We start from the raw sequence: 24,238 nt of genomic DNA on the forward strand, positions 1-24,238 counted from the left end.
GTGGGGGTAGCGTGTTTTGGTCTCGGAGAGCACTTCGCTGATGAAGTAAATAGGTTGTTGGACGGGTAGAGCATGCCCTTCTTCGTGCCTCTCGACTACTATGGCCGTGCTGACCACTTGGGTCATTGCAGCGACATAGAGTAGGAGGGCCTCGTCCTTGGCTGGCGGTACCAGGACAGGAGGATTGGTGAGCATTGCCTTGAGCTTGGCGAGGGCTTCTTCGGCCTCGGGGGTCCAAGAAAAGTGTTCGGATTTTCTCAAGAGGCGGTACAGAGGCAAGCCTTTTTCGCCAAGGCACGAGATGAAGCAGCTCAGGGCCGCAAGGCATCCCATAACCCTCTGTACTCCCTTGAGGTCCAGATCGGTCCCATGTTGGTTATGGCCAAGACCTTCTCTGGGTTGGCCTCGATGCTGTGTTCTGAGACTATGAATCCCAAGAGCATGCCTCGGGGAACTCCGAAGACACACTTCTCGGGGTTGAGCTTGATGCCCTTCTCTCTAAGGCATTTGAAGGCTATCTCCAAGTCATCGATGAGATCCCCGGCCTTTCTGGACTTGACCACGATGTCATCCACATAGGCTTCGACGGTTTGCCCGATGTGCTCGCCAAAGACCTGGGTCATGCACCACTAGTATGTGGCCCCCACATTTCTGAGGCCGAAAGGCATAGTCACATAGCAGTACATGCCGAACAGTGTGACAAAAGAAGTCACGAGCTAGTCGGACTCTTTCATCTTGATTTGATGGTAATCGGAATACGCATCAAGGAAAGATAGGATTTCACATCCCACAGTGGAGTCAACGATTTGGTTGATTTGAGGTAATGGGAAAGGGACTTTCGGACAGGCTTTATTCAAACTGGTGTAGTCTACACACATCCTCCACTTCCCATTTTTCTTCTTGACTAACATAGGGTTAGCTAACCACTCTGGATGGGATACTTCCTTGATGAATCTGGCCACCAAAAGTTTCCACACCTCCTCGCCGATGGTCCTGCGCTTCTCCTCATTGAATCGGCGCATGCACTGCTTCACCAGTCTAGAGCCGGCCCAGATGTCCAAGGTTTGCTCGGTGACCTCCCTTGGTATGCCCGGCATGTCCGAGGGACTCCATGCGAACATATCAGCATTCGTGCAGAGAAAGTTGATGAGCACGGCTTCCTATTTGATGTCGAGGGTGGCGCTGATCCTTAGCACCTGGTCGTCGAGGTAGGTGGGGTCGATCGGGATGAATTTGATGGCCTCCACGGGCTCGAAAGTCCTGGCACGATGCTTGGGCTCAGGCAGCTTGCTGCCGAGTCGGTCGAGGTCAGCGATGAGGGTCTCGGCCTCTACGAGAGCCTCAGCATACTCAATGCACTCGACGTCATAGTCGTACGCATGCTCGTACGTGGACTCAATCGTGATGACGCCATTGGGACCCGGCATCTTGAGCTTGAGGTAGGTGTAGTTGGGGACCGCCATGAACTTGGCATAGCACGGGCGCCCTAGGATGTGTGGTAGGTTCCCTTGAATCCAACCACCTCAAAGGTAAGGGCCTCCTTGTGGTAGTTGGAGAGGGTGCCGAAGCAAACGGGCAGGTCGATGCGCCTAAGGGGTCACGTGCGTTTCCCCAGCACGATGCCGTGGAAAGGTGCGGCGTCACCCTAGAGCTGTGACCGGTCGAGCTCCAGGAGCTCTAGGGTGTTGGTGTAGAGGATGTTGAGGCCACTGCCTTTGTCCATCAACACATTGGTGAGTCGAGTGTTGCCGATGATCGGGTCGACAATGAGTGGGTACTGCCCGGGATTCAGGACATGGTCGGGGTGGTCATCCTGATCAAAGGTGATCGCCTCCCAAGACTATTCAAGGTATCAGGGAGTGGCCACCTTAACCGAGAAGACCTCTCGGTGTTCCCTCTTTCGCTGGCGTGCTGTAAGGCACGCCGAGGGTCCGCCAAAGATCATGAAGGCATTGTGCACCTCGGGGAACCCGTTGTCCTTATCATCATCCCAGTCGCCAGCGCCCCTCTTCTTGGCATCGTCGTTGGGGAGCCCGAGCTTGGCGTAGTAACGCCGAAGCATGGTGCAATCCTCGAGGGCATGCCTCACCGGGCCCTGGTGGTAAGGGCAAGGCTTCTTCAGCATGTCATCAAAGAGCCCAGGGTCTCTGGGGCCTCGGGGATTCTTGCGTTCTGCGGCGGCGACTAGATCGGCCTCGAGGACCTCCTGCTTCCCTTGGCGACCCTTTTTTTCTTGGGGAGGTGGGGAGCCGAGGCCTCGGGGGCCTCGTCCCTCCGCTTCCCCTTGGCGTCGTTGTCAGGGAAGATGGCCCCAACAGCCTCTTCGCCCGAGGCGAAGTAGGTGCCGATGTCGAGGAGCATGGCAGCCGAGCTCGGCACATTCTGGCCTAACTCTTAGACCAAGTCTCGGCAGGTGGTGCGAGAGAGGAAAGCCTAGACGATTTCTGAGTCACCGATGCTAGGCAACTCGGTGCACTGTTTGGAGAAGCGCCAGATGAAGTCTTGAAGAGACTCGTCTGGTTTCTGGCGATAGCTCTTAAGGTCCCAGGAGTTTCCGAGGCGCACGTATGTGCCCTAAAAATTCCTGACAAAGACCCTAACCAAGTCGCGCCAGTCGTGGATCTGTGAGGGAGGAAGGTGTTCAAGCCAGGCTCACGTCAAGTCTGACAAGAGCAAGGGGAGGTTGCGGATGATGAGCAGGTCATCATCCGTGCCGCCTAGCTGACAAGCCAAGCGGTAATCGGCCAGCCAAAGCTCAGGGTTGGTTTCGCCGCTGTATTTTGTGAGGTTGGCCAGTTGGCGAAACCGGACTAGAAACTGAGTGCCGCGGATGGCCTTGCTAAAGACTCGAGGGCCAGGCGATTCAGGAGAAGGACTATGGTCCTCCCCGCTGTCATAGCGGCCTCCTCGGTGTGGATGGTAGCCACAGGTGGGCCCCTCATTGTCGTGGCGTCGTCGCCTACTGACCACCTCGTGGTCACCCCGCGCCTCACGTCGGTTGCCAGGGCGGTCGTGCAGCAAGGGGACCCTATTGATTGTCGGTGCCTGAGCAGGTTCGGGACAAACTGAGGCCTCCCTATCCTACCAAGGCGGTGCTGTGGGAAGGTTCGAGGCGCCCCCGCACCGTTGGGAGGAGGAACTGTTGGCCTGCTACACCGTGGCGGTCTCGAGGAGATCCTAGAGCTCGCTGTGGACCCATCGCCCCTCCATGGTAGAGGGCTCGGGCATCGTGTGGACTAGCATCACCATAGCCACGACGTTCTGGCTAGCGCGATTGAAGATTGGGGGTCGCTCACTCCCTTCTTTGTCGTTGATGCGGTGGTGGACATCACGGGCCCTCTGTTGGGATCCTCCGCCATTGCCGCGACCTCGCTGCTCCTGCTCGAGAGTGTCTCGAAGCTGCTGCAGAAGGAGTCAGTCTTGTTCGACCTTGGCCTGAAGCTCACGGAGCTGTTCTAGGTCCGGGCATTGAGGTTGTGCGGGGGCAAGGTTCCCATTCCACCCTACCGGTGGGACAACGCGCAGAGGTGTGGCATCGCCTGCTCCCTGGCGAAGTGGGGAATGGTTGCCTACCCCCTCATCCTCCTTGCCTACTCTCGGCATCCCGAGCCTGATGTGGAAACACTCGTGAGTGGGGTCGTAAGTGCCTTCGTTGTCGGAGTCGGAGTAGCCGAAGCAGTAGTCGCTTGCGGCCAAGAAGCGACGCATGGCTTCAGGGTCGTGGAGTCCGAAGAAATCCGCTCCGGCCCATGCCTCGTCCTCCTCCGAGGAGTCAGCGTGGGTGTGGGTCAAAGTCATGGTGTCAAAGTCAAGGGCAAAGCGCTAGCGGCGTCCTGAGGGATCCGCGTGAGCGAAAGTGTAGGCGTAAGCGTAGGAGGCAGTAGCATTTCTCAACCCGAGGGGGTACGGGGATGGTGGCATCGCTGGGTTCTGCTCCACCAGAGTTGGCTCCTCAGGAGGTGGTGGGGTAGAGCTTGATGATAGGGCATCGCCGCATGCCACCAGCGTCTTTCCCTTATCCAGGCTCAAGCTAGACAGGTCCCCAACTAGGGACCTTGTGCCAACAGCTGGGCATGGGATACCGGCGGAGTGTGGCGCATGGCTCTGGGTTTGTGCAGTGTCGGGGTGATCCCATCCACGTCGTGCTTGGTGGGTGTGATGAGGGCGGTGGCCCTAGCGCTGCCTGCGCCTGGGCTGCTGGTGTGTGATGTCATTGTCAGTCGGTAGGGCTTGGGGTGAGAGGAGTACCATGTCGTACTCAAATCCTAGAGACATGAACTATAGGCTCCCGAGCTAGATCACCGTGCCGAGACGTAGCGGTCGTACGGGGTCTGCCATTCAGAACTTGTTGGGATGACGAAGCTGACACGCAGAGGCCCCTACCTGGCGCACCAACTGTCGGTGTTTTGGACCGGTGAGCCCTCAACCAACTAGTAAATTTGTACTGCGTGTTCCCAATTCCGGATGGTGATGCAAAGAGACACAAGGTTTATACTAGTTCGGACAATGGGTGCCCTACGTCTAGTCTGAGAGATTGATCTTGTATTCCTTGCATCGAAATGCTCGTAGTAGGGGGTTACAAGCAGGGCGAGAGAGGGAGCTAGTCCCAGGTCTCTACGTGGAGCAGCGTGGATCGCTTGGGATGTTGATCTCAAGCAGTGAAGAAGCTTGTGTGTTCATTAGTGCATTTATGCATGAGTTCGTCGCGTGGGCGTAGGCCTAATCGTAAGCGTCCGATCCTCCTAAAAAATGGCCCTAGTCCCTCCCTTTTATAGTTGAAGGGGGACAAGGGTGATACATGTGTTAGCTACGTGGCGTCATGCGAACGGAGGTGGCATGTTTGAGCCCTGTAGCCTGTTACTGTGGCGGCGTGGTCGATGGAGTGGTCCCATCCTTGAAGTACTGGGGCGACGCGCTGGTCAAATCTGATCCTGTGCGACGTGGGAGCTCCAGTGATAGCTTGAAGTAGGGCATGGCGGTCGATGTGCCGGTCACTGTGTGTTGACTGCGTGAGAAGCCGAGACTCAGTTGATGCTGAGGCCGAGCCATCGTGGGAGGCTCGGCGGGCGTGAATCCTGAGGTTGCCGAGACCCTAAAGTAGATTGCCGAGGCTTGGAGGGAGCAGTTGGTCCCGTACATTGATTCCGAGGCTATTGTGACCTGGACTTGACTCCCCATGCCGCATTGTTCCTGGAGTAGGGGTTAGGTAGCACAGTGTAGTGCGGGCACCGGTCGTGGGTACAACACCAGAGCATAGTGACCGGTAACCCCCGCCCCACCCTGTCCTAGACGGTATGGTGTTGACGCGACTTCCCGTCTCGTCGGCTGCTCCGTTGTGTCGGGCCATCGTCCGGCTAATATCGCGGGAGTGGTTGGCGCATTAATGGGATACGACGCTCTATCGGGGAGACCAGTCGAGGCAGAGGCGACGAGTTGTTGCCGAGCCGGCCTCGAGCGAGATGGAGAATCGGCATCTCGTCCGAGGCTTTACGCACGGGGCCTCGGGCGAGACGGAGAATTGGTTCCCCGTCCAAGGCCTTGCATGCGAGGCCTCGAGCGAGGCGGAGATTCGGTAGGCCTTCTAAGGCCTTTCATGCAAGGCCTCGGGCGAGGCAGAAAGCCAGCGGCCTCGGACAAGGCCGAGGGTTAGCCAATGGTTTGCCTTTTGGCTTTGATTTTGATGGGGTCTAAGTGATTCTTTTAGTATACGCTTAGGGGACCCCGTGTTATGGTACCCGACAAGATGTTTCATAAGTAGATCTGGGAGAGCACATGTTGCAATGGTGCCAGTGGTTGGCGGACAACGGCCTGCCACAGCCGCCTGCTGTAGCTAGGGGCACTGTGCGGGCCCCTAAGGTCGACATATGCCTCTGTGGCATGCATCCACAAGCGGGGTAGGTGACTAGGACCATGTGGGGCCTGAGGATGGGCGTGGGATGCGGGATGGGCTGCTGGGGCGTGGGATAGGCGAGGGTGCAGCATCCGGACATGGGGGCACTAACGCTGGATGGGATGTGTGGAATCAAGACGTGGGATGCGGTGCGGGATAATGCGCGACAGCTGCATCCTCGAACGTGCCGTCCATCCGGACGTCCGGGCGCTAGCCTTTTCAAAAAGGAAATAGAAAAACAAAAGGGGAGACAAGAGGATAAAACATGCCTAGGCAGCACCGCTGGGCGTCCAATAATGCGTGTGGGTCGGATGTTTGGATCTAGAGACTAAAACTTAGTCTCTATCACATCGAATGTTTGATACAAATTAGGAGTATTAAATATAAATAATTACAAAACTAATTGCATAGATGGAGGCTAATTTGTGAGATGAATCTATTATGCCTAATTAGTCCATGATCTGATAATGCGGTGCTACAGTAAATATGTGCTAATGATAGATTAATTAGGCTTAACAGATTGGTCTCGTGAATTAGCCATGGCTTTTGATTTAACAATGTGGCGTGGTGCTAGAGTACAAGTGCTAATTATAGATTAATTAGGCTTAATATATTATTACACTAGTAGAGAAATAACCTTTCATCCATGGCCAAAAAGTATTTAGTCCCGGTTTCAAAATTGCAACCGTGACTAAAGAGAGGACCAGATCTTTTTAGTCTCGATTTGTAATACGAACGGGGACTAATTTCACCCTTTAGTCCTGGTTGTAACAGTTACTGAGGCTTGTCAATACGAGAAGCTTTAGTCCCAGTTTGAGACACGAACCTGGACTAAAAGTGTGACTTTTAATCCCGGGTTGGGACACGAACCAAGACTAATGGTACATTTAGTCCTGGTTTGTGTCTCAAACCTGGACTAAAGGTGCCTCCACTATGCCAGATTCACACAGTAGGAACGGGGACATTTTTACTGTAGGGGCGGCTGGGATTGGGGGTGCCCCTACAGTGGGTGTCCTCGGACCCCAGCAGCCCAGCCGCCCCTACAGATGACACTGTAGGGGCGGCTGGTAACCTGAGCCACCCCTACAGTTGGGGCTGATCTGTAGGGGCAGTTCAATCACCAACCGCCCCTATAGTGCCCATTTGTAGGGGTGGCTGTCACCAGCCGCCCCTGATGTTCGACTGTAGGGGTGGCTGAATCACCAGCCGCCCCTACTGATGGCGCACGAATAAATAGCAGCCACCCCTTCGTTCACCTCGGGACACACTCTTCTACACAAAAAAGGTTGGAAGGCCTTTGGCTCCTCCTAAAAATTGCTTTACTAAGGGGAGAGGTTTTGATCTCAAATCCTTTGGTGGAGAGGCTCTAAAAGGTAAGGAAATGCTTCTCCAACTCTTTATTTGAAGTTTAATTCGTTGGTTAGTGAGTAATTTGATTTTTGGTTTTCTCTCTCTTCCATGGAGCTTGAGCTAGTTATGAGTGAAATTGGACCCTAATTTTCACTATACTAGGGTAAATTAGGTAGGGAAGTAAGATTGCACCATTTGTTAGTACATCTTTGTTGATTTTAGTGTAGTATTAGTGAAGTTTGATGCATGTGTCATGAAACCCTATATCTAGATCTAGATCTAGGATTTTGTTTTTTTTTCTTTTTCAATTTTTTCTTTATATGACTAGGGTTTGCATGTAGGCGAATGTGTAAGATTTTAATTGTTGCTAATGTGTAAAATATCCTCTACCATGGCTACTAATTATCATTTAATATTTATTTTGATTCCTTTCTATAATGTGTGTTTTTAATTAGTTATGGATAAATAGGCCATTAATTAATTATCCTCTACCATGAAATTGGAATGGAGTTTGCATGAAAGTTAGTGGATGAAATATTAAATGTTGCTAATTGTTTTCTTTGAAATTGTTTATTTGAACCAATTAATTTGTATTTTAAAATATTTGTGCATTAATAGTCAATTAATTAACTATCCTCTACTACCATGGTGCGTGTCTCAGGTATATACAATTATTCTTGAGTAATATTCTTTCTTTGGTTATTTTGTTTCTATAAGATGGACTACAGAAACTCTTGGATGTATGGTTTGTTAAGACATGACGCTCTTTTTCGTGATGAGGTGGACAAATTCATCAAAGCCGTAGAGAAGCATGCAGCGACGTTGAAAGAGAATAGTGACACGATTATTTGTCCCTGCAAAGATTGCAAGAACCTTATTGCATTTCGAGATGTGAGTACCATCAAAGAATATCTGATTAGGAGAGGATTTGTTCTGGATTACACAGTGTGGATTCATCATGGTGAAACAGTGGTTGTTGATGACAGCGACGATGATCTAGCTGATGAAGCTGAAACCCAAGCATACTTGTTCCGATTCACAGACGATCTTGAGCAACAAATGGATCGTGACTATGGCAATCAACGAGGTGGTGGCTTTGGCAATGAACAAGGTGGTGTCTTTGGCAATGAACAAGGTGGTGATGATGCTGGTGGTGCCAGCAATGATGGCGAAGCACGTGAGGGGGATGCAGATGACAGTGACAACTTGGACGAAATGCTTGGGGCCTTTGGACCAGAAATATTAGAAAAGAGCAAGAGAGGTCTAGAAAATCTTGAGAAGGGCTGTCTAACATACTTCACACTGCTATGTTTTGTGCTTGAGCTACTCATCCTAAAGGCTAAGTACGGCTGGTCGGACTGCAGTTTCAATGATCTATTGTGCCTCATGTCATGGTTGCTCCCACGGCCGAACACAGTTCCTGCCAACACATACCAAGCGAAGAAGGTTATAAGTCCACTCACATTGGGGGTCAAAAAAATCCATGTATGCCCCAACCACTGTATCCTTTTTCGGCGTGGCACATCATTCGAGACTTTAGATACATGTCCTAGGTGTGGGGCTAGTCGGTACAAGAACAATGACCTTCAAAGTGGGGTGGAAGCCTCCATAGGAAAGAGGAAGAAGGGTGGGAAGAAGGTGGTGCAAGAATCTCAGCCCTCAGAGGAAACTCCATTAGGCAACGATGCAAATAAGAGAAGAATTCCTACCCTAGTTATGTGGTACTTGCCAGTGACCGACCGCTTGAGGCGTATGTTCCTAAACCCTAAGGAAGCCACACTGATGACATGGTGGGATGATGAGCGCAAGGTGGATGATGATACGATCGCACACCCAGCCGATTGTAGCCAGTGGCAAGCGTTCAATGCCAAGTACAAAGCAGAATTCAGTGATGACCCACGAAATGTACGGTTTGGCTTGAGCACCAATGGAATGAATCCCTTCAATGAGAGGATGATCGACCACAGCACATGGCCAGTCATCTTGACCATGTACAACCTCCCAACGTATTTGTGTCAGAAGAGGAAGTACCTTCTCACCATTCTTATCTCTGACCCCAAACAACCAGGCATTGATATAGACGTGTTCTTTGAGCCTCTGATGCAAGAAATGGAGGGGCTATGGAGGTATGGGGAGCCGATGTACGATGCATTTCGGCGGGAGGACTTCATATGCAAAGCAATAATATTTGTTACTACCAATGATTACCCCACGTTGTTTGCCCTGTCTGGACAGTTCAAAGGCAAGATTGGATGCTTAGTCTGTTTGGATGGTACTAAATGGGTGCTCCTAGATGGATCCAGGAAGATAGTTTACATAAGGAACCAGCGCTTCTTAAAGACAGGTCACAAGTACCATGGCAAATTATACCTAAGATACTATGGCAACATTCCGAAGGATGAACCCCCTCTAGAGAGACATCGTAATGGAGAACATGTGTTCAGAATGGTCCAAAACATACATGTCGTCTATGGAAAGAAGAATCCGGATGGAACAATCAGAGATAGAAGCACACCTCCCATCGAAGGCGTACCATTCAAGAAGCAATTGATCTTCTTTCAGTACCTGCCTTATTGGCCAGACCTAGAGGTCCCCCATGCCATTGATGCGATGCATGTGCAGAAGAATGTCTTTGAGAGTCTCATGGCTACCTTGATAGACACGGGCAAGTCAAAGGATGGTCTCAGATCATGGAAAGACATGGTGCAGCTGAACGTGATGTGGGAGCTTTGGCCGGTACAGCAAGATAATGGCAAGTACAGTCTTCCCACGGCTAGCTTCAACCTAACCCTAGAGGAGAGGAGAGCTATATGCAATTTCCTTCGGGGGCTTAGAGTGCCGACTGGGTTTTCGACGAACCTGAAGAAGCTAGTGTCGATGAAGGACCTATCATTAACATACTGCAAGGCTCACGATTGTCATGTGATGCTGACAGTGTTCCTACCAATTGCAATCAGGGCTATAAAGCTAGAGTTCCTAAAGATGGCCATCACCCGCATGTGCTACTTCTTTTCGAAGATCTCACAGAAGACGATTCACAGGTAAGAGCTGAGTGACCTACATGAATTCATGGTGGAGACCCAGAACCAGCTAGAGATGTGTTTACCTCCCACTTTTTTTGATATAATGGTACATCTCCTGATTCACCTAGTTCATCAGATCGAGGCACTGGGTCCTAGCTTCTTGCATGAAATGTGGTCCTACGAGCGGTTCATGTCGGTTCTAAGCCGATACATGCATAACCGAACACACCCAGAGGGCTCCATGATAGAGGGTTACAATTCTGAAGAAGTCGTCGAGTGCTGCCAAGATTGGCTAAAAGTTCGGAGAGGGATTGGTAATCCCGATTCTCGTCACAAGGGAAGGCTAGCTGGGAAGGGCACAAGTGGTAGGAAAGTGTTCCTCGACAATGATTACAGAGAGGTGAGTCGAGCACATTACAGTGTCTTGTAGAGTATGGCAGTGATGCAACCATACATTGATGAACACATGGCTATCATTATGGCCGAGAGGAATAGCCATTCAGATGATTGGGGTCATGAAACAACATAAGCAACGCCTGACATCATGGTTGAAGGACCAGAACATACAGCCTAGAGAAACCATAGATTCTATTACCATCAGTCGGTTGGCGGCTGGGCCATCGAAATAGGTGACGTCTTGGAATGCTTATGACATCAATGGGTACACATACTATACCGACACAAAGGACAGGAAATCTGTGAATCAGAACAGCGGCGTCCGAATAGAGGCTCTCGACGGAGTGGGGCGAAAGGTCCTGTACTTTGGTATAATTGAAGATATATGGGAACTTGACTATGGAAGGGATATAAAGGTGGCCCTATTTCGATGCCGCTGGATCAAGCAACATCAATTCAATGAGATCGGACAGAGAGTCGTCGACCTCCAGAATGTAGGCTACCAGGATGACCCTTGGGTGCTAGCTAAACGTGTCGCGCAAGTCTTCTATATGCCTGACCCGCAAAGTAACCTTCCTCCAAAGAAGACAAAGCACGTGGTGGCCTCTGGGAAACAACATATCATCGGAGTTGATGGCGTGGACGATGTTGAAGCTTACAATAAGTGCGATGAGATGCCGCTATTCACAGACTTTTGTAAGAAGATCGAGGCTGTGGAAAAGAACCTGCCCAAAGATGTATTGCCATGGGAACGAAAAGGTGTCAAGGGGAAAGTTGTCACGGTGGGCTAGCTAGTTTATGTAAGTGTGTCAGTGTTTGTAAGACTATATTCATGTATGTGTGTGTGAGACTACATTTATGTATGTGTGTGTGAGACTACATTCATGTATGTATGTGTGAGACGATATTCATGTATGTGAGACTACATTTATGTATGTGTGTTTGAAACTACATTTATGTGTGTGTGTGTTTGAGACTACATTCACATATGTTTATGTGAACAATGTGTACTAAGAATTTATGAAATTACCAAAATTAAAGTTGTAGATCTCCATGAGTTATTCAATTTTGGTATTCATTACTTTTTCTGTTGAAATGATTTGGGGGTCCAAATTATGGTTTCAACTTGTCTTTTTTCAAATTTCAAAATTTGAAAGGTTCAAATTTAGTCAAATGACAAAATAACCAAAATAAAGTTGTAGATCTTGATGAGTTGAACAACTTTTGTATTCATCACTTTTACATCTGAAATCATTTAGGGTTTGAAAATTTGGTTTGAACTTGTTAAATTTTAAATTTTAAAATGTGTAAAACATTGTCACATCCAAGTTTGATCAAACTTAAATGCTGAAGCATGATTTTAGAAATTTTTAGGAAAAAAAAATCATCATATTTGGAGTTAGTATGAGGGAAAACAACTAGTTACAAAGTTTACCCACAGATTAAAAAGAGAAATCACACTGTTCTTGATGATACTTACATTATCACAGTGAACAGTGCGATTTCTTTTTTTAATCTGTGGGTCAACTTTATAACTAGTTTTTCTTCCTCATACTAACTCCAAATCTGATGATTTTTTTTCTAAAATTTTCTAAAATCATTCTCTATCAATTTATTTTGTTGGTTTTGTCAATATATACATATGAAAAGTTTAAGCAATTTAAATTTTGAATTTCAAAAAAATACAACTTCGAAAAAGATTTTGGTACCCCAAATGATTTCAGCTGAAAAACTGATAAATACCAAAGTTGAATAACTCATCAAGATCTACAACTTTTGTATTGGTCATTTCTTCATATGACAAAGTGGTAATGACATTGTTCACAAATATGACACATATCTCATAAGATTTTATAAACTATATGAAATATGTGTAAGATTAGTGAACAATGTGTGCTAAGAATTTGTCAAATGAAGAAATGATAAAAATAAAAGTTGTAGATATTCATAAGTTGAACAACTTTGGTATATATAACTTTTTATGTTGAAATCAATTTTGGTCTCAAATTTTGGTTCGAACTTGTAGTTTTTTGAAAATTTCAAATTTGAAAAGTTCAAATTTTGTCAAATGACAAGATGACTAAAATAAAAGTTTTATATATTAATGAGTTGAACAACTTTGGTATTCAACACTTTTTATGTTGAAATTATTTTGGGTCTCAAATTTTGGTTCGAACTTGTCTTTTTTTTAAATTTCAAATTTGAAAGGTTCAAATTTTGTCAAATGACAAGATGACCAAGATAAAAGTTGAAGATCTTCATGATCTCTACAACTTTGATGTTTATCAAATTTTCATTTGAGATCATTTGTTGTCTCAAAATTATTTTAGTAGTTTTGATCTTATTTTTTTAAAATTTAATTTTTTCCCATTTTAAAGGTTCAATTTTGCAATTTTAAACTGTTGTAGTTGTTTTAGTTATTGTATATGTACATATATTTATAAAAAAATAATTATAAAATTTTGTACTGTATTATTTATTATTTACATGTGAATAATTAATTTTGATTTAGAATTTTAAAAAAATAATTCAACTGTAGGGGTGGCTGATAACCTCAGCCGCCCCTACAGCGGCTCTGAGGTATTTTAAAAAAAATTCGACTGTAGGGGCGGCTTATAACCTCAGCCGCCCCTACGGCGGCTCTGTAGGGGCGGCTTATAACCTCAGCCGCCCCTACAGAGGCTTTGAGGTATTTAAGTGTGACCGTCGCTTTGGGCGAAATCATACACTTACCGTCAGGCTCACCGCCGGCGCCGCTGCACCGCCGCACCTGCACCACCGTCGCCAGCCCCTCCCTGACCCCTCCACCGCCTCCTCCATTGTCTCTCCTGACCCCAACCGCCGCCCCCGCCCCATCCACCTCCGTCCCTGCCCTCTCCGCCAGCTAGGGTTCGCACGGCTAGGGTTCGCCGGTTCGCATGGCTAGGGTTCGCCGGTCCGTCAAGAGAAGCGTCGCCGCCCCTGCCCTCTCCACCGGCACGGTGTGTCGGCGTCTGGCGAGGCGACCGAAATCACTGGTGGGGAGGTGACGTCTTTCCCCCGCTGAACTAGTCCGGTGGCCGCGTCCTCCTCCTCGTGGCTCCGATCCTCCGTCCCCCCTAAGCGGTGCGCGTGCCAGCGACAACCTGCCGTCAGCCGGCCGGAAGGGGGGACAGTACGTCTGCTCTTGCCGGGAGCCGTCCAGCAGGCAAGTTCCACCCCCCCCCCCCCCCCCCCCCCCCACTTTCTTCTTTCCGTTCCATTGTAAACGTGTATGCTTGCCCTTTTAGAATGTTGAATTTTTTTGATTGAATTTCATGCTTTCTGATGATTGCTCAGGTCATCTAAGAACTTCCATTTGTTAGCAGTTAACTTGTCTATATTTGATTTAGCAAATTGCTTTTGATGCTATTAAGATGTGCTCATATTTGTTTCTAGTAAGAAAAAAAAATCAATATTATATTATTCCAATAATACTGTGTGCTATTCATATCTGACACTCTGCTACATTGGTCCAAGCATTAGCGTAACATTTGCAGTAATGTCTTTTGCATTTCTTTGCCTTAAGCTAATTAATTAGCGTAACATTCTTACCAGTGGCAGTTAGAAGTCACTGTATTACAAAATTACGTATCTTCCTCCTCAAATTCATCCTGATATTCCAAGTCGTCTAGAATAATGTACTTGACGTCACCAGTAAATGGAGGAGAGTTGACGTCATCCTCATTTGTCTGGCCCCTTTTGAATTTCTCATACCTGTGATTAGAGACGAAATATTGTTACACCATGACAAGGTAACTTCATTATATGGTGTCCAGTGAGTTTAGCTACTTATTAGTTATGATCAGAGGAAGTAGTATGTTAATATGTTCACAATGCATCCAAAAGTTACTCAAATGCACAACAGTAAGTTTACAACAATATCAAGAAAGTGAAACTTTTTATGACATTACAGGTTTGGGTATCCTTTGCTTTTCTTTCTTTTTTTGGAAATTGCTTGATGTAAATGAACCTATAAATTTGTGTACATGCAACTACTGGTACAGAATCACTAATGTGACTGCACTGTTCTCAATAGCGATTGTGACCACTGGTAATGGAGCTAATACTTTATTTTGGAAATACAATTGACTGCATAACAACTTGATTGCCAATCTTGCTGCTCACCTTTTTGCCCTCATCCCAAAACGGTGGGCTAACAAGCTTTACAGTGAGGGAGGGGAGCAATGGATGAGCTTACATGGATTCAAGATTTAGTGAGAGCTTTATCTGTGGCAGCCCTGACAGAGTATCTTGATCTTTCCTCTTTGGGACCTATTGTCTGTAGTAGTCCTTCAACTACTATAATTCAACTAGCCATAAGAGATTAACTTTATCGTTCACTTATTTCAGCATCCACGACCACTGGCTAGTACGATATCTATGCTACGCTTCTCTGAGCAGTTATATTTTAAAATTCTAAACAACCAACACCGCATAAACCATCTACCATTACCTACTCAGACTACAATGCAGGCTATAACTTGACTATTGACGGAAAAGTTCAGTTTATGTTTAGCATTTTAACCTGAGTCGAGCTATTCTTGATGGTTACAATGTTAATTCTGAACAAATAAACATCTCTGATATTACTTCCTGGGACTAAAATGCAGGCAATAACTTCCCACAAGAAAAAAAATGATAGTTTTAACTTGACCAAATGTTAAGGGAAGATGTTTCAGTTTATCTGTTTGGCATTTCCCTCTTAGCCTGGGGTGAGCAAAAGTTTTGCTTGTAGGAATTAAGGACTTTGAAATCTCATTGTGCTGTGCAGGAGTTGATCTTGGAAAGGAGTACTTACTTGTACCAATTGAACAAGCTAACACCAACCATAATGGTGAAAAGACCAAACCCTTTCAACCAAGTAAATTCATCATGGAAATAAAATACCGCAACCTGGAAGACCAAGGTAAATAGATCATTCATAAGAGCCATTAGAAACTAAATTCATGTAATTATAAATTACATGGAGCCTAGGAATTCCATACAGCCTATTTCCTAATATTTGGGGTTATCAAACTTTTTCATGCTAGTGTTAGCAGACAACTAATGTGTTTAGCCTTGACGTAACTCTGCTGATACTTTATAGCTTCCATCTAACATTGTCTACCAAAAATCGAAGGTACTTGTTGGGGTTTTTCCTTTCTTTCTTTCTTTGAATGATTTGTATGCACAAACAATGAACTGCTTCCAGTTTTTTACTGTTCAAGACTTGTTAGCTTCTCTACCATGCATGAGCCACTCAATTGTCAACCAAGTGTATCAAGCTGATGTTTGTTTCAGATGAAGTGTAGTTCATGGTTGACAAGCAGTTCACAAAATCCAGATTCCACAGCAAAGCAAGAAAATAAATAGGAGGATAACTTTAGAAAGGATCAATTTTAAATATTACCAAAATGGTTACAGCTTCTTTTACTACCCCAGCTATCGTCACGGTTATGGCACTTGTTGCTGAAATAAGTATATACTCTGTTAACACCTGCAGTTAGAATCAAAAGACCATGAAATATCCGATAATTACTGAAAGTACATGTCCCAGATCATGTAAAACTCGTTACCATGAAAAAAGCTAAGGATCCTCCGATAAGCATAAGTAAGAAACTGCGCATGACATGCCAAGGGTTATCGAAATATGAATTCTTTTGAAATTCACTCCAAGGATCCAGTAATAGAGATAGTATCATCGTGGCTATGGCCATCACTGGTGTAACATGGCTCATCAAGGTAATTGGATTCTTCAGGCCTGCAAAAGGAAGATAGTTCATTGATTACCAATAATCAATTCATAATTTTTAACTGAATAGTATTGGTCCCACTTTTATCAAAACTTAGGACACAAGCTGGAGTCAGATATACGGAATGGCTCAAGCAGAAACCAGAGCGGCAGAGCCCCCATTTGTGTGAAGTGTTCTTCCTAAATCAACAGCATCTGATGCTGTATACCATTTGGGATCAAATTATATCAACTGTTTTGTTCTGCCACTTGATTCACTATTAAATGGCCAAACAGTGCCTTCAGAAAGAGAGGGTAGAGTTCTCCACTAATTCTTAGGTTCTAACTTTTGAACACCACGCCTCATCTGGTAGAGATAGACTTACCATATCCTACTGATCAAACCACAGATGAACAATCATTAGGGAGTGCACATACATGAAATGTAGCTTATATATCCAGTTGGTCAAGCCACAAATTTGAGGCAGCGTGTATCATTGTGTATGACTTGACAGCGGCAAGAACAGAACCTTGTTCCACACCTCACACATGTGTAGTTTGCAGAACTACCACAGACTGAACAGCAGTGCCATCGAGATGAAGTGCTCGGTGGACCCACAGCAGCTCTCAAATATGTTGGGACATGAGGAGGCAGTGATTCCAGATTTGCCTGTCACAGTTCTAGATGAAAATCTTTTAAGTACCCTCCTTAGAAAATAAACATGACGAGAAAGAAACTTATAGCACAAGGTTACTTACTTCTTGTAAGACATCCATGAAAGATCTTGCCGCCCTCTTCTCCAAAGCTTTTCCTTGCCTTGTCTTGCGTTTCATAATCTTTGGACTGCTTCTTTTGCACGAAGACTGTAGAAATGAAATTCGAAAACAAAAGATGGCTTACATCATCGAACTGTAGTTATCAGTGGGTAGAGCATTTGAGTCACCTTATAAATAATTTGTGGGTTGTTTGTTCATGCCAGATTGCCAGACGTGTTGAAGCAAAAGTACGTTTCAAATATTTGCATCGAAGGATAGTTTTATATTCTTATTTATTTAAGTATACTGGAGTGGTGTTGTGATGACACAGTTTAGTTGTTTTAAATTAAACTTTTTAGCAGCCCAGCATGTTGTCTGCCGAGAAAGTAGAAAGCACCGAAGTGAATAAGCGATTTCCTTTCCTCTGAAATCTTGCATGCTTAATACTTGACTTAGTTCTTCGCAATTTAGTGTCATGATGATCCAAAGTAGCCAGTGGACTCTTCCTTTTATCTTGCTTTTCCCATATGGCTGACCAGGTCCCTTACTTTAGTAGGTTATTGATTCTAATGCCTTTTGGAGCCAGATAGCAAATTGTGATCCACTGTGTTGCGATCAGTGGCATACCACTTCTACAGTTAGGTTCTCAGTGACCAAATAGCTTTATCAGCAGCAGTGGTTCCATGCTGACTACCTATTGTAATCTGTCTAAAATTTTGTCATACTATGAAAATGCACCTATATACTGTGAAAATGCATCTATATGCTGACTACTAGTACTACTACAAGTACTACTACTAGTAGTACTACTACTAGTACTAGTACTACTACTTCTACCACTAGTACTACTACTTCTACTACTTATACTACTTTTTTTCTTGCATCCCTTAGAACAAGGCACGAAATGTCACGAACATCAAAGAGTGCATCCCGATGCCCCATGAATGATGAGCAGCCATCCCATGGAGAGCAAGAACTAGATGACCAGCTTACCCAGGAGCAGTTCGATAACGAGTTAGAAAAGAGTTTAGAAGTGATGCTTACTTAGGAGGACCTTGTCGATGATGAGGATCCAGTGCGGGGGAGCCCAGGGAAGAGAAGGCGGAGAGGATGCCCAAGGCGAAGAAGGGGATGATGATGACGACACCTCATCAGGGGGATATGTCAGTCCCGAGGATCGTTTCCCACAAGAACCCAGACGGAGGCCAACGGAGGACGAGTTGGACAAGGATTTTGATCCGAACGACGATGTACGGATAAAGCCTTAGTAGCTTGTAAATTTGGCTAATGCTATGGCTTTATGTTACCTCTGCTAACACTTTTGACCTGCCGGATACACAGGTTGTCCCTACTCAACCTCTGAAAAGACGACGTCGGCCTCCGGCTCGTCTTGCCGGACAATACGTAGCGGGGCAAAGGAGATCAGAGGAAGGAGCCACAGATACTCACAATGAGGCCTCCGCTCCACAACCTCAGGACACAACCACGACTGAGACTGCCTAGCCAAAGAGGAAACGAAGGGGGATTAAAAAGCCAAACCAACATCACGACAAGGCATGCTATGTGATAACGGAGGTTGGACCAGACGAGCAGATCCTTGAGCCATATACATACAGGGCGAAATTCCGTAATCACATCGGGTTTGTAGTTAGAGATAAGTTGAACCTAGCTATCCGTGGCTGGAATCTTGTACCTATGAGCCAAAAGGTAGACCTATGGAAGAAGCTGAAGCAGAACTTCAGGTTTCCGGAGGGAACGCACGAGTTGGTACAACAAAATGTATTTAAGATAATGGGGCAGAGCTTCCGACGTTGGCGGTCGGATCTGAACAAGAACTTTATCCAACAGAAGTTAACTCCTTTCCATGAGTATGGCAACATAACTCCTAGTCAATGGGAGAAGTTCGTGGCTGAGAAGACTTCAGAGGCATCATTGGCCCTCAGTGCCCGTAACAGCGAGCAGGCGAAGAAGAACCAACACTACCCTCGTCTAGGCCCCGGTGGCTACACTGGCAAGCAAGAGGTCTTTAGGAAGATGGACGCAGAGGCCAAAGCTACCGGGAATACGGAAGTGCCGAAGTTGAAGCCATGCCTTAAATAGTGGATATACGCGAGGAGTGTCGATTCATCTGGTAGTAGCCTCAAGTTTGCTAAGCCGGAGACCGGAGAGGTAGTATCAAAGATACTGAAACTTGCTGAAGACAAGGAGAAGGGTGCATTCAACCCTTCCAGAGAGAGGGACGAGCTTATCGTTGCCTTGGGAAACCCCGAGCACATAGGACGCACCAAGGGGCTAGGGAAGAGGATGTCTTGGAAGCACGGATTCGTAGAGGAGAGGCACATGTACAAGAAACATGGCAGAGACCGAGAGTCTAATCTTGAGCGCCAAGTGAAGGCTTTAGTTGAAAAGATGTTGGTGGAGAAAGGACTATCTACGATGGAGCCACAGACACCAATGGGGCCGCCCGGAGAACTGGCGGTAGTTGGCAGCCCTTCGGATGTTCCCAGCAGTCAAGGTTCCAATGCAATCGGAACCCCCGTCGATCGCATACGGGCGCCAACTAGTTGCAAATTGGTGGTTCCGATGGGCAGGCAAAACATGATCATTGAGGTGGCAACAGGAGTGGCACATCCTCCGAGCGACACGTGGCACAATAGGGACATCCTGCAGGACTACACTCGGGTCGAGGTGCATACCGTGAAGCCTGAGTTCATGACTTGGAAGATAGAACACCCTACTCCCAAGGGGCTCGTGTTACTCGGAGACGTCATGAACCAGTTCATCCTCTGGCACAGACGAGGCATTGTATTGACCGAGTCTTCGCCAACTCCGATTGAAGTTCATCCTCTGGAGCGACCCGTCGAGGACGGGGATGTATACTCACCAGCCCATGACCATGACCACCACACGCTAGAGACTTCTCCACCTCGTACCGAGCAAGGGCATGATGACATGCCACATCCTTCTCCACCTCGTATCGAGCATGGGCATGATGACATGCCACGTCCTTCTCCAGCTCGTATCGAGCAAAGGCATGATGAGATGCAACATCCTTCTCAACAAGCACAGCCGATACATGAACAACAAGTGTCTCATGAACAGCAATTACCTCGTGAACAGCCGATACATGAAGAACAAGTGGCCCCTGGAGTAGGTGATGCACAAGTTGACAAGGACGTGCCCGAATGGGAAGCTAGAAACAAAATCCCAATCAAGATAAGGCCATCATATGTGGGCATGAATGACGTCTCGTCAGTGTACAAGTGGATGGCCCATGACCAGTTCAAGCCTAAGAACCAAGTAAAAGAATTCAGAGCACCAGCTTTTGAGGAGGGCACCACTAGCAAACTGCACAAAGGGTTTAACAAGTATCCAGCTGTTGATAACCTCAAATGGTCAAATGATTGCCCGGATAAATATGAAAAGGCAAGAACTTCCTACCAAACCGAGTCATACAGTGCTTGCCACGTGGAATGAGAAAGTTCCACGATTGGTACTTGCATGCTCAGATAACAGAACTAGAAATCTTACAAGCATGGATCCCTACCGGCACATTTGGAGCCCTAGGTGGGCAAATTGCCATTGAGTTTAGGGATATCCAGGCATGCTTACACCTCGAACGAATGGAAATGAATCTAATTCGCATATGGTGCCTGCAAGTCCTTGCCCTCTTGATATGATATGAATGTAATCTTTTGATTTTGTTGTAACTAACCCGCGCCGTGATTTGTATAATGCAAGCGGACTTTATGAAAAAGAGGCTAGCTCTGAAACACGGGTATATAGACCCTTCACCTATAGCATCAACAAATTTTAATTACCCTAAAGAGTGGAAACTAGATTGCAAAGAACTAGGAGCTAAAAAGACACTTAAGGAGAAAGAGGACACCAGGAACAAGAAAATATTAGAAGAGTCCCTCAAGGTTGCGGCATACATTGCTCTATGTTTTAAAAATCTCCAACAACACGATAATATATGGATACCATACCACTTCAAGTAAGTTCGATTGTATACTTAGCTTTGTTCAATATACTTTATTCGATGCAAAAGAGCTTATGTGTTCCTTCTATGACTAAATTTATGCAGCGATCACTGGATTTGCATAGGCGTCTGGCTCTCACATAGCATGGCATGGGTCTTTGATTCAGCGGATTTCCCAGTCGAGACATACAAAGACTTCATAGCGATTGTCAAGACGTATACATATCGACAATCCTCATTTTAGCTACTATGTTTGTATACATACTTGTAAGGTTCAATGTGGGATACTAACAAGTTGCATTTGCTAAAACCATTGAAACAGGGCATTTAGGCACTATGTCCAGGAACATAAGGGGAGGCATCATCCAAATAGGAAGGAAAAGTTGTATGTCAAAACTCTATGTGCGGTAAGTGTCATTTACTTTGGTACTCCATATATTACGTGTCTGTCAATAGCATTACTTAACATCTCCATATGCAAAACACACAGTGCCCCAAGCAACAGTCTAGGAGTCTACATTGTGGATACTACACATGTATTATGATGAGTACCATCGGTGGCTACAATAGAAACCCCAATCTGGTAAGTTTGAACCTCTTCGCTGGTAGTATGAAAAGTTCGCATATGTTTTGATATAGTAAACCTAAACTTGTTCTCTTGTAGTTAGAGAAAGATAAAGACACGAGAAGAAACCCATACAAGAATGACGAGCTCTTAGAGATGGTCGGTGACCTTTGCAACTTCATAATAGACCAGATTATGTATTATAAATGCACTTACCATCATCTTCTTTCCGACTTAGGTAGTAATCCTCTATACCAACACCTTCGGGAAACTGATAGGCTAGCCCTAGGCCATTGATGACAATGTGGACTTGTGGTATGGTTTGGATCATATTTTGGAACGGTTTGGACTTTGTTTTGCATGTGGACTTGTGGATTTTTTAATGGACTATGTTATAATGATGGACTTCATAATGGACTATGTTGTAATGATGGACTTTTGTGAATTATGACTTGTGATGATGTTCTAAATAATGGTCTTGTGTTTGTGGATGTATATATGTATATTTGTGGCGGTCAGATTCGAATTTAAATTATATATATATATGTGGTCAGATTTGAATTTAAATTATTTATTTTTTTGCTGGAAAATCCACTATAGGGGCGGTTCTTGATTGAACCGTCCTTACAAATACACACAGCAGGGACGGCTAGTGATACAGCCGCCCTTATAGAAGTCCACTATAGGGGCGGCTGATATTACCAGCTGCCCTTACAGAGGTCACTGTAGGGGCGGCTGAAAACACCAGCCGCCCCTATAGAGGGCACTGCAAGGGCGGTCAGGAAACCGCCTCTACAGAGGCACCCTCTATAGGAACACCCTGGGAAGGGCGGCTGGCGCAGCCGCCCCTACAGAGGCTCTAGAGCTGCCCCTACAGTTAACTTCTGTAGTAGTGCTCCAGAGTGAATTTAAAACGAAAGTGTATCTTATGTAAGTCAGATGTGTGGTGGGAGCTGAGATGGTAACACGCGTAAGAGCTGAACTGGAAGGTCTTGAGTTCGAATCTCCATGACCACACCTTTTTTCACCCAAGAAGAAACACCTCTAGTCCCGGTTATAGGAACCGGGACTAAAAATCGAGACCTTTAGTTCCGATTGCATAGTTCCGGTTCCCAAAAACCAGGACTAGAACTAATTTCTCTACTAGTGTTAGCCACAACTTCTGTAATTAGTTTTATATATAATTAGCTTATGTTTAGTCATTCTAATTAGCATATGAACATCTAATGTAATAGAGACTAATATAATTTTTAGTCCTTAGGATCCAAACACCTCATCACCCGGACTAAACTTTAGTACATGTCACATCATCAAAGGCTAGGAGTCCAACTAGGAGTATTAAACATAGTCTAATTACAAAACTAATTGAACAGATGAAGGCTAATTCGCGAGACGAATCTATTGAACCTAATTAGTCCATGTTTTGCCCATGTGATGTTACAGCAAATATGTGCTAATTGTGGATTAATTAGGCTTAATAGATCCGTCTTGCGAATTAGCCACCGCTTATGTAATTAGTTTCATAATTAGCTCATGTTTAGTCCTTCTAATTGGTCTGTAAACATGGACTGAAGTTTAGGCCTAAAGATCCAAATACGCTCACGAGATGATTCATCCAACAGCAGCATGTGTGAGGGCATGTGCCCTGCTGAGCAGATTTAACTTTCTCGAGCGAAGAATTTACATTTCGGTGGTGCCCAGTTGCGCTACGCTACAGTACGTGTGCCGTTCTTTTATAAAAGAATTGGTCAATAAAGAATTTGACTTATCACACACATACATTTTGAAAGCGGAGGATTCCACGTAGAAACTGGAGGTGAGCTGTTTTCTTTTTACCAAAACTGGAGATGAGCTGTTAGCCTGTCAGGAAAAACCATGGAGAAAGAAGAGCTACACCAGGCGTTAAGGTTGCCCTGCAGTACGTACAGGGTGCGGCAAGGCGACGGCTGCCCTGCAGAGCGGGCAGGTGCACTTGACGCGCAGCCACTTGGCGACGCAGGCCTTGTGGAACAAGTGCTTGCACGCCGGCAGGACGCTGCAGGCCTCGCCGGCCTCGTATGGCGTCACGCAGATCACGCACGACTCCCGGTCGCTGTCGCCGCCTGGCAGCTCCTGGTACGCCACGTCCGGGATGCTCTCCAGCAGCTTTTCGACTACGGACGTCGTCGTCGCACGCCGTCGGCGTCGGCGGCGGAGTCGCCTGATCTGATAGGTCACCTCGTTGATCGCGTCGAGGAGCAGCATGATGACTACCAGTGCCGCCATGAACAAATTGACGGCAAGGACGCCCCGTACGATCCACTCGTAGACATCCACGATGTCCATGGCGTGCGCGCGGCAGGGCGAGGGATCTGTCGGGGGTCCTCGATCGTGTGACTGCGGTACGGTCTTCAGCTCTGACGTCTGGCCTTATTATACGGCTAGCAATGCAAGTCTCCAGTTCGGACACCACCTGGAGTCCGATTGAGAGAGCAGCAGCTTCATCATACATCGTCACGTTCGATGTATATGCTACCATAAAACGAACTCGGACGCGGAGTTCATC

The 24,238-nt window shown here is 46.3% G+C and overlaps 4 protein-coding genes across 4 annotated transcripts; 1 reads left to right on the plus strand and 3 right to left on the minus strand.

Moving 5' to 3' along the window:
- Positions 1-1,160: 1,160 nt before the first annotated feature.
- Positions 1,161-1,463, minus strand: LOC136503078 (uncharacterized). Its single transcript, XM_066498272.1, has one exon. It carries the CDS (start codon positions 1,461-1,463, stop codon positions 1,161-1,163), a length of 303 nt encoding a protein of 100 aa, XP_066354369.1.
- A 12,774-nt stretch (positions 1,464-14,237) lies between these two features.
- LOC136506006 (probable sugar phosphate/phosphate translocator At1g06470) lies at positions 14,238-16,468 on the minus strand. Its single transcript, XM_066501132.1, has 4 exons — positions 16,236-16,468; positions 16,070-16,156; positions 15,479-15,573; positions 14,238-14,394 (listed from the first exon to the last, which is right to left on the minus strand). Exons 1-4 carry the CDS (start codon positions 16,440-16,442, stop codon positions 14,265-14,267), a joined length of 519 nt encoding a protein of 172 aa, XP_066357229.1. The 5' UTR covers positions 16,443-16,468; the 3' UTR covers positions 14,238-14,264.
- Positions 16,469-21,030: 4,562 nt separating this feature from the next.
- On the plus strand, positions 21,031-21,995 carry LOC136504414 (uncharacterized). The gene is made up of 6 exons (XM_066499331.1): positions 21,031-21,143; positions 21,234-21,344; positions 21,451-21,535; positions 21,619-21,711; positions 21,793-21,852; positions 21,932-21,995. The coding sequence occupies exons 2-6, from the start codon at positions 21,274-21,276 to the stop codon at positions 21,974-21,976; spliced, it is 354 nt and encodes a 117-aa protein (XP_066355428.1). The 5' UTR covers positions 21,031-21,143; positions 21,234-21,273; the 3' UTR covers positions 21,977-21,995.
- Positions 21,996-23,595: 1,600 nt separating this feature from the next.
- LOC136503080 (RING-H2 finger protein ATL56-like) lies at positions 23,596-24,018 on the minus strand. Its single transcript, XM_066498273.1, has one exon. It carries the CDS (start codon positions 24,016-24,018, stop codon positions 23,596-23,598), a length of 423 nt encoding a protein of 140 aa, XP_066354370.1.
- Between the last annotated feature and the right edge of the window lie 220 nt (positions 24,019-24,238).

This window comes from Miscanthus floridulus, chromosome 14 (assembly GCF_019320115.1).
Source record: "Miscanthus floridulus cultivar M001 chromosome 14, ASM1932011v1, whole genome shotgun sequence".
NCBI lineage: Eukaryota > Viridiplantae > Streptophyta > Magnoliopsida > Poales > Poaceae > Miscanthus > Miscanthus floridulus.

What these genes read in the sequence shown, in the direction of transcription:
- LOC136503078 (XM_066498272.1), bottom strand. Translation starts at nt 1,463, where the DNA reads ATGGCGGTCCCCAACTACACCTACCTCAAGCTCAAGATGCCGGGTCCC.
- LOC136506006 (XM_066501132.1), bottom strand. Translation starts at nt 16,442, where the DNA reads ATGAACTATCTTCCTTTTGCAGGCCTGAAGAATCCAATTACCTTGATG. An exon ending in GATCCTTAGCTTTTTTCATG is followed by an intron (nt 16,157 to 16,235) that starts GTAACGAGTTTT and finishes TTCTAACTGCAG; the next exon opens with GTGTTAACAGAGTATATACT. An exon ending in AGCTTGTTCAATTGGTACAA is followed by an intron (nt 14,395 to 15,478) that starts GTAAGTACTCCT and finishes CTCTAATCACAG; the next exon opens with GTATGAGAAATTCAAAAGGG.
- LOC136504414 (XM_066499331.1), top strand. Translation starts at nt 21,274, where the DNA reads ATGGCATGGGTCTTTGATTCAGCGGATTTCCCAGTCGAGACATACAAA. An exon ending in ACAATAGAAACCCCAATCTG is followed by an intron (nt 21,712 to 21,792) that starts GTAAGTTTGAAC and finishes GTTCTCTTGTAG; the next exon opens with TTAGAGAAAGATAAAGACAC. An exon ending in ATGACGAGCTCTTAGAGATG is followed by an intron (nt 21,853 to 21,931) that starts GTCGGTGACCTT and finishes TTTCCGACTTAG; the next exon opens with GTAGTAATCCTCTATACCAA.
- LOC136503080 (XM_066498273.1), bottom strand. Translation starts at nt 24,018, where the DNA reads ATGGACATCGTGGATGTCTACGAGTGGATCGTACGGGGCGTCCTTGCC.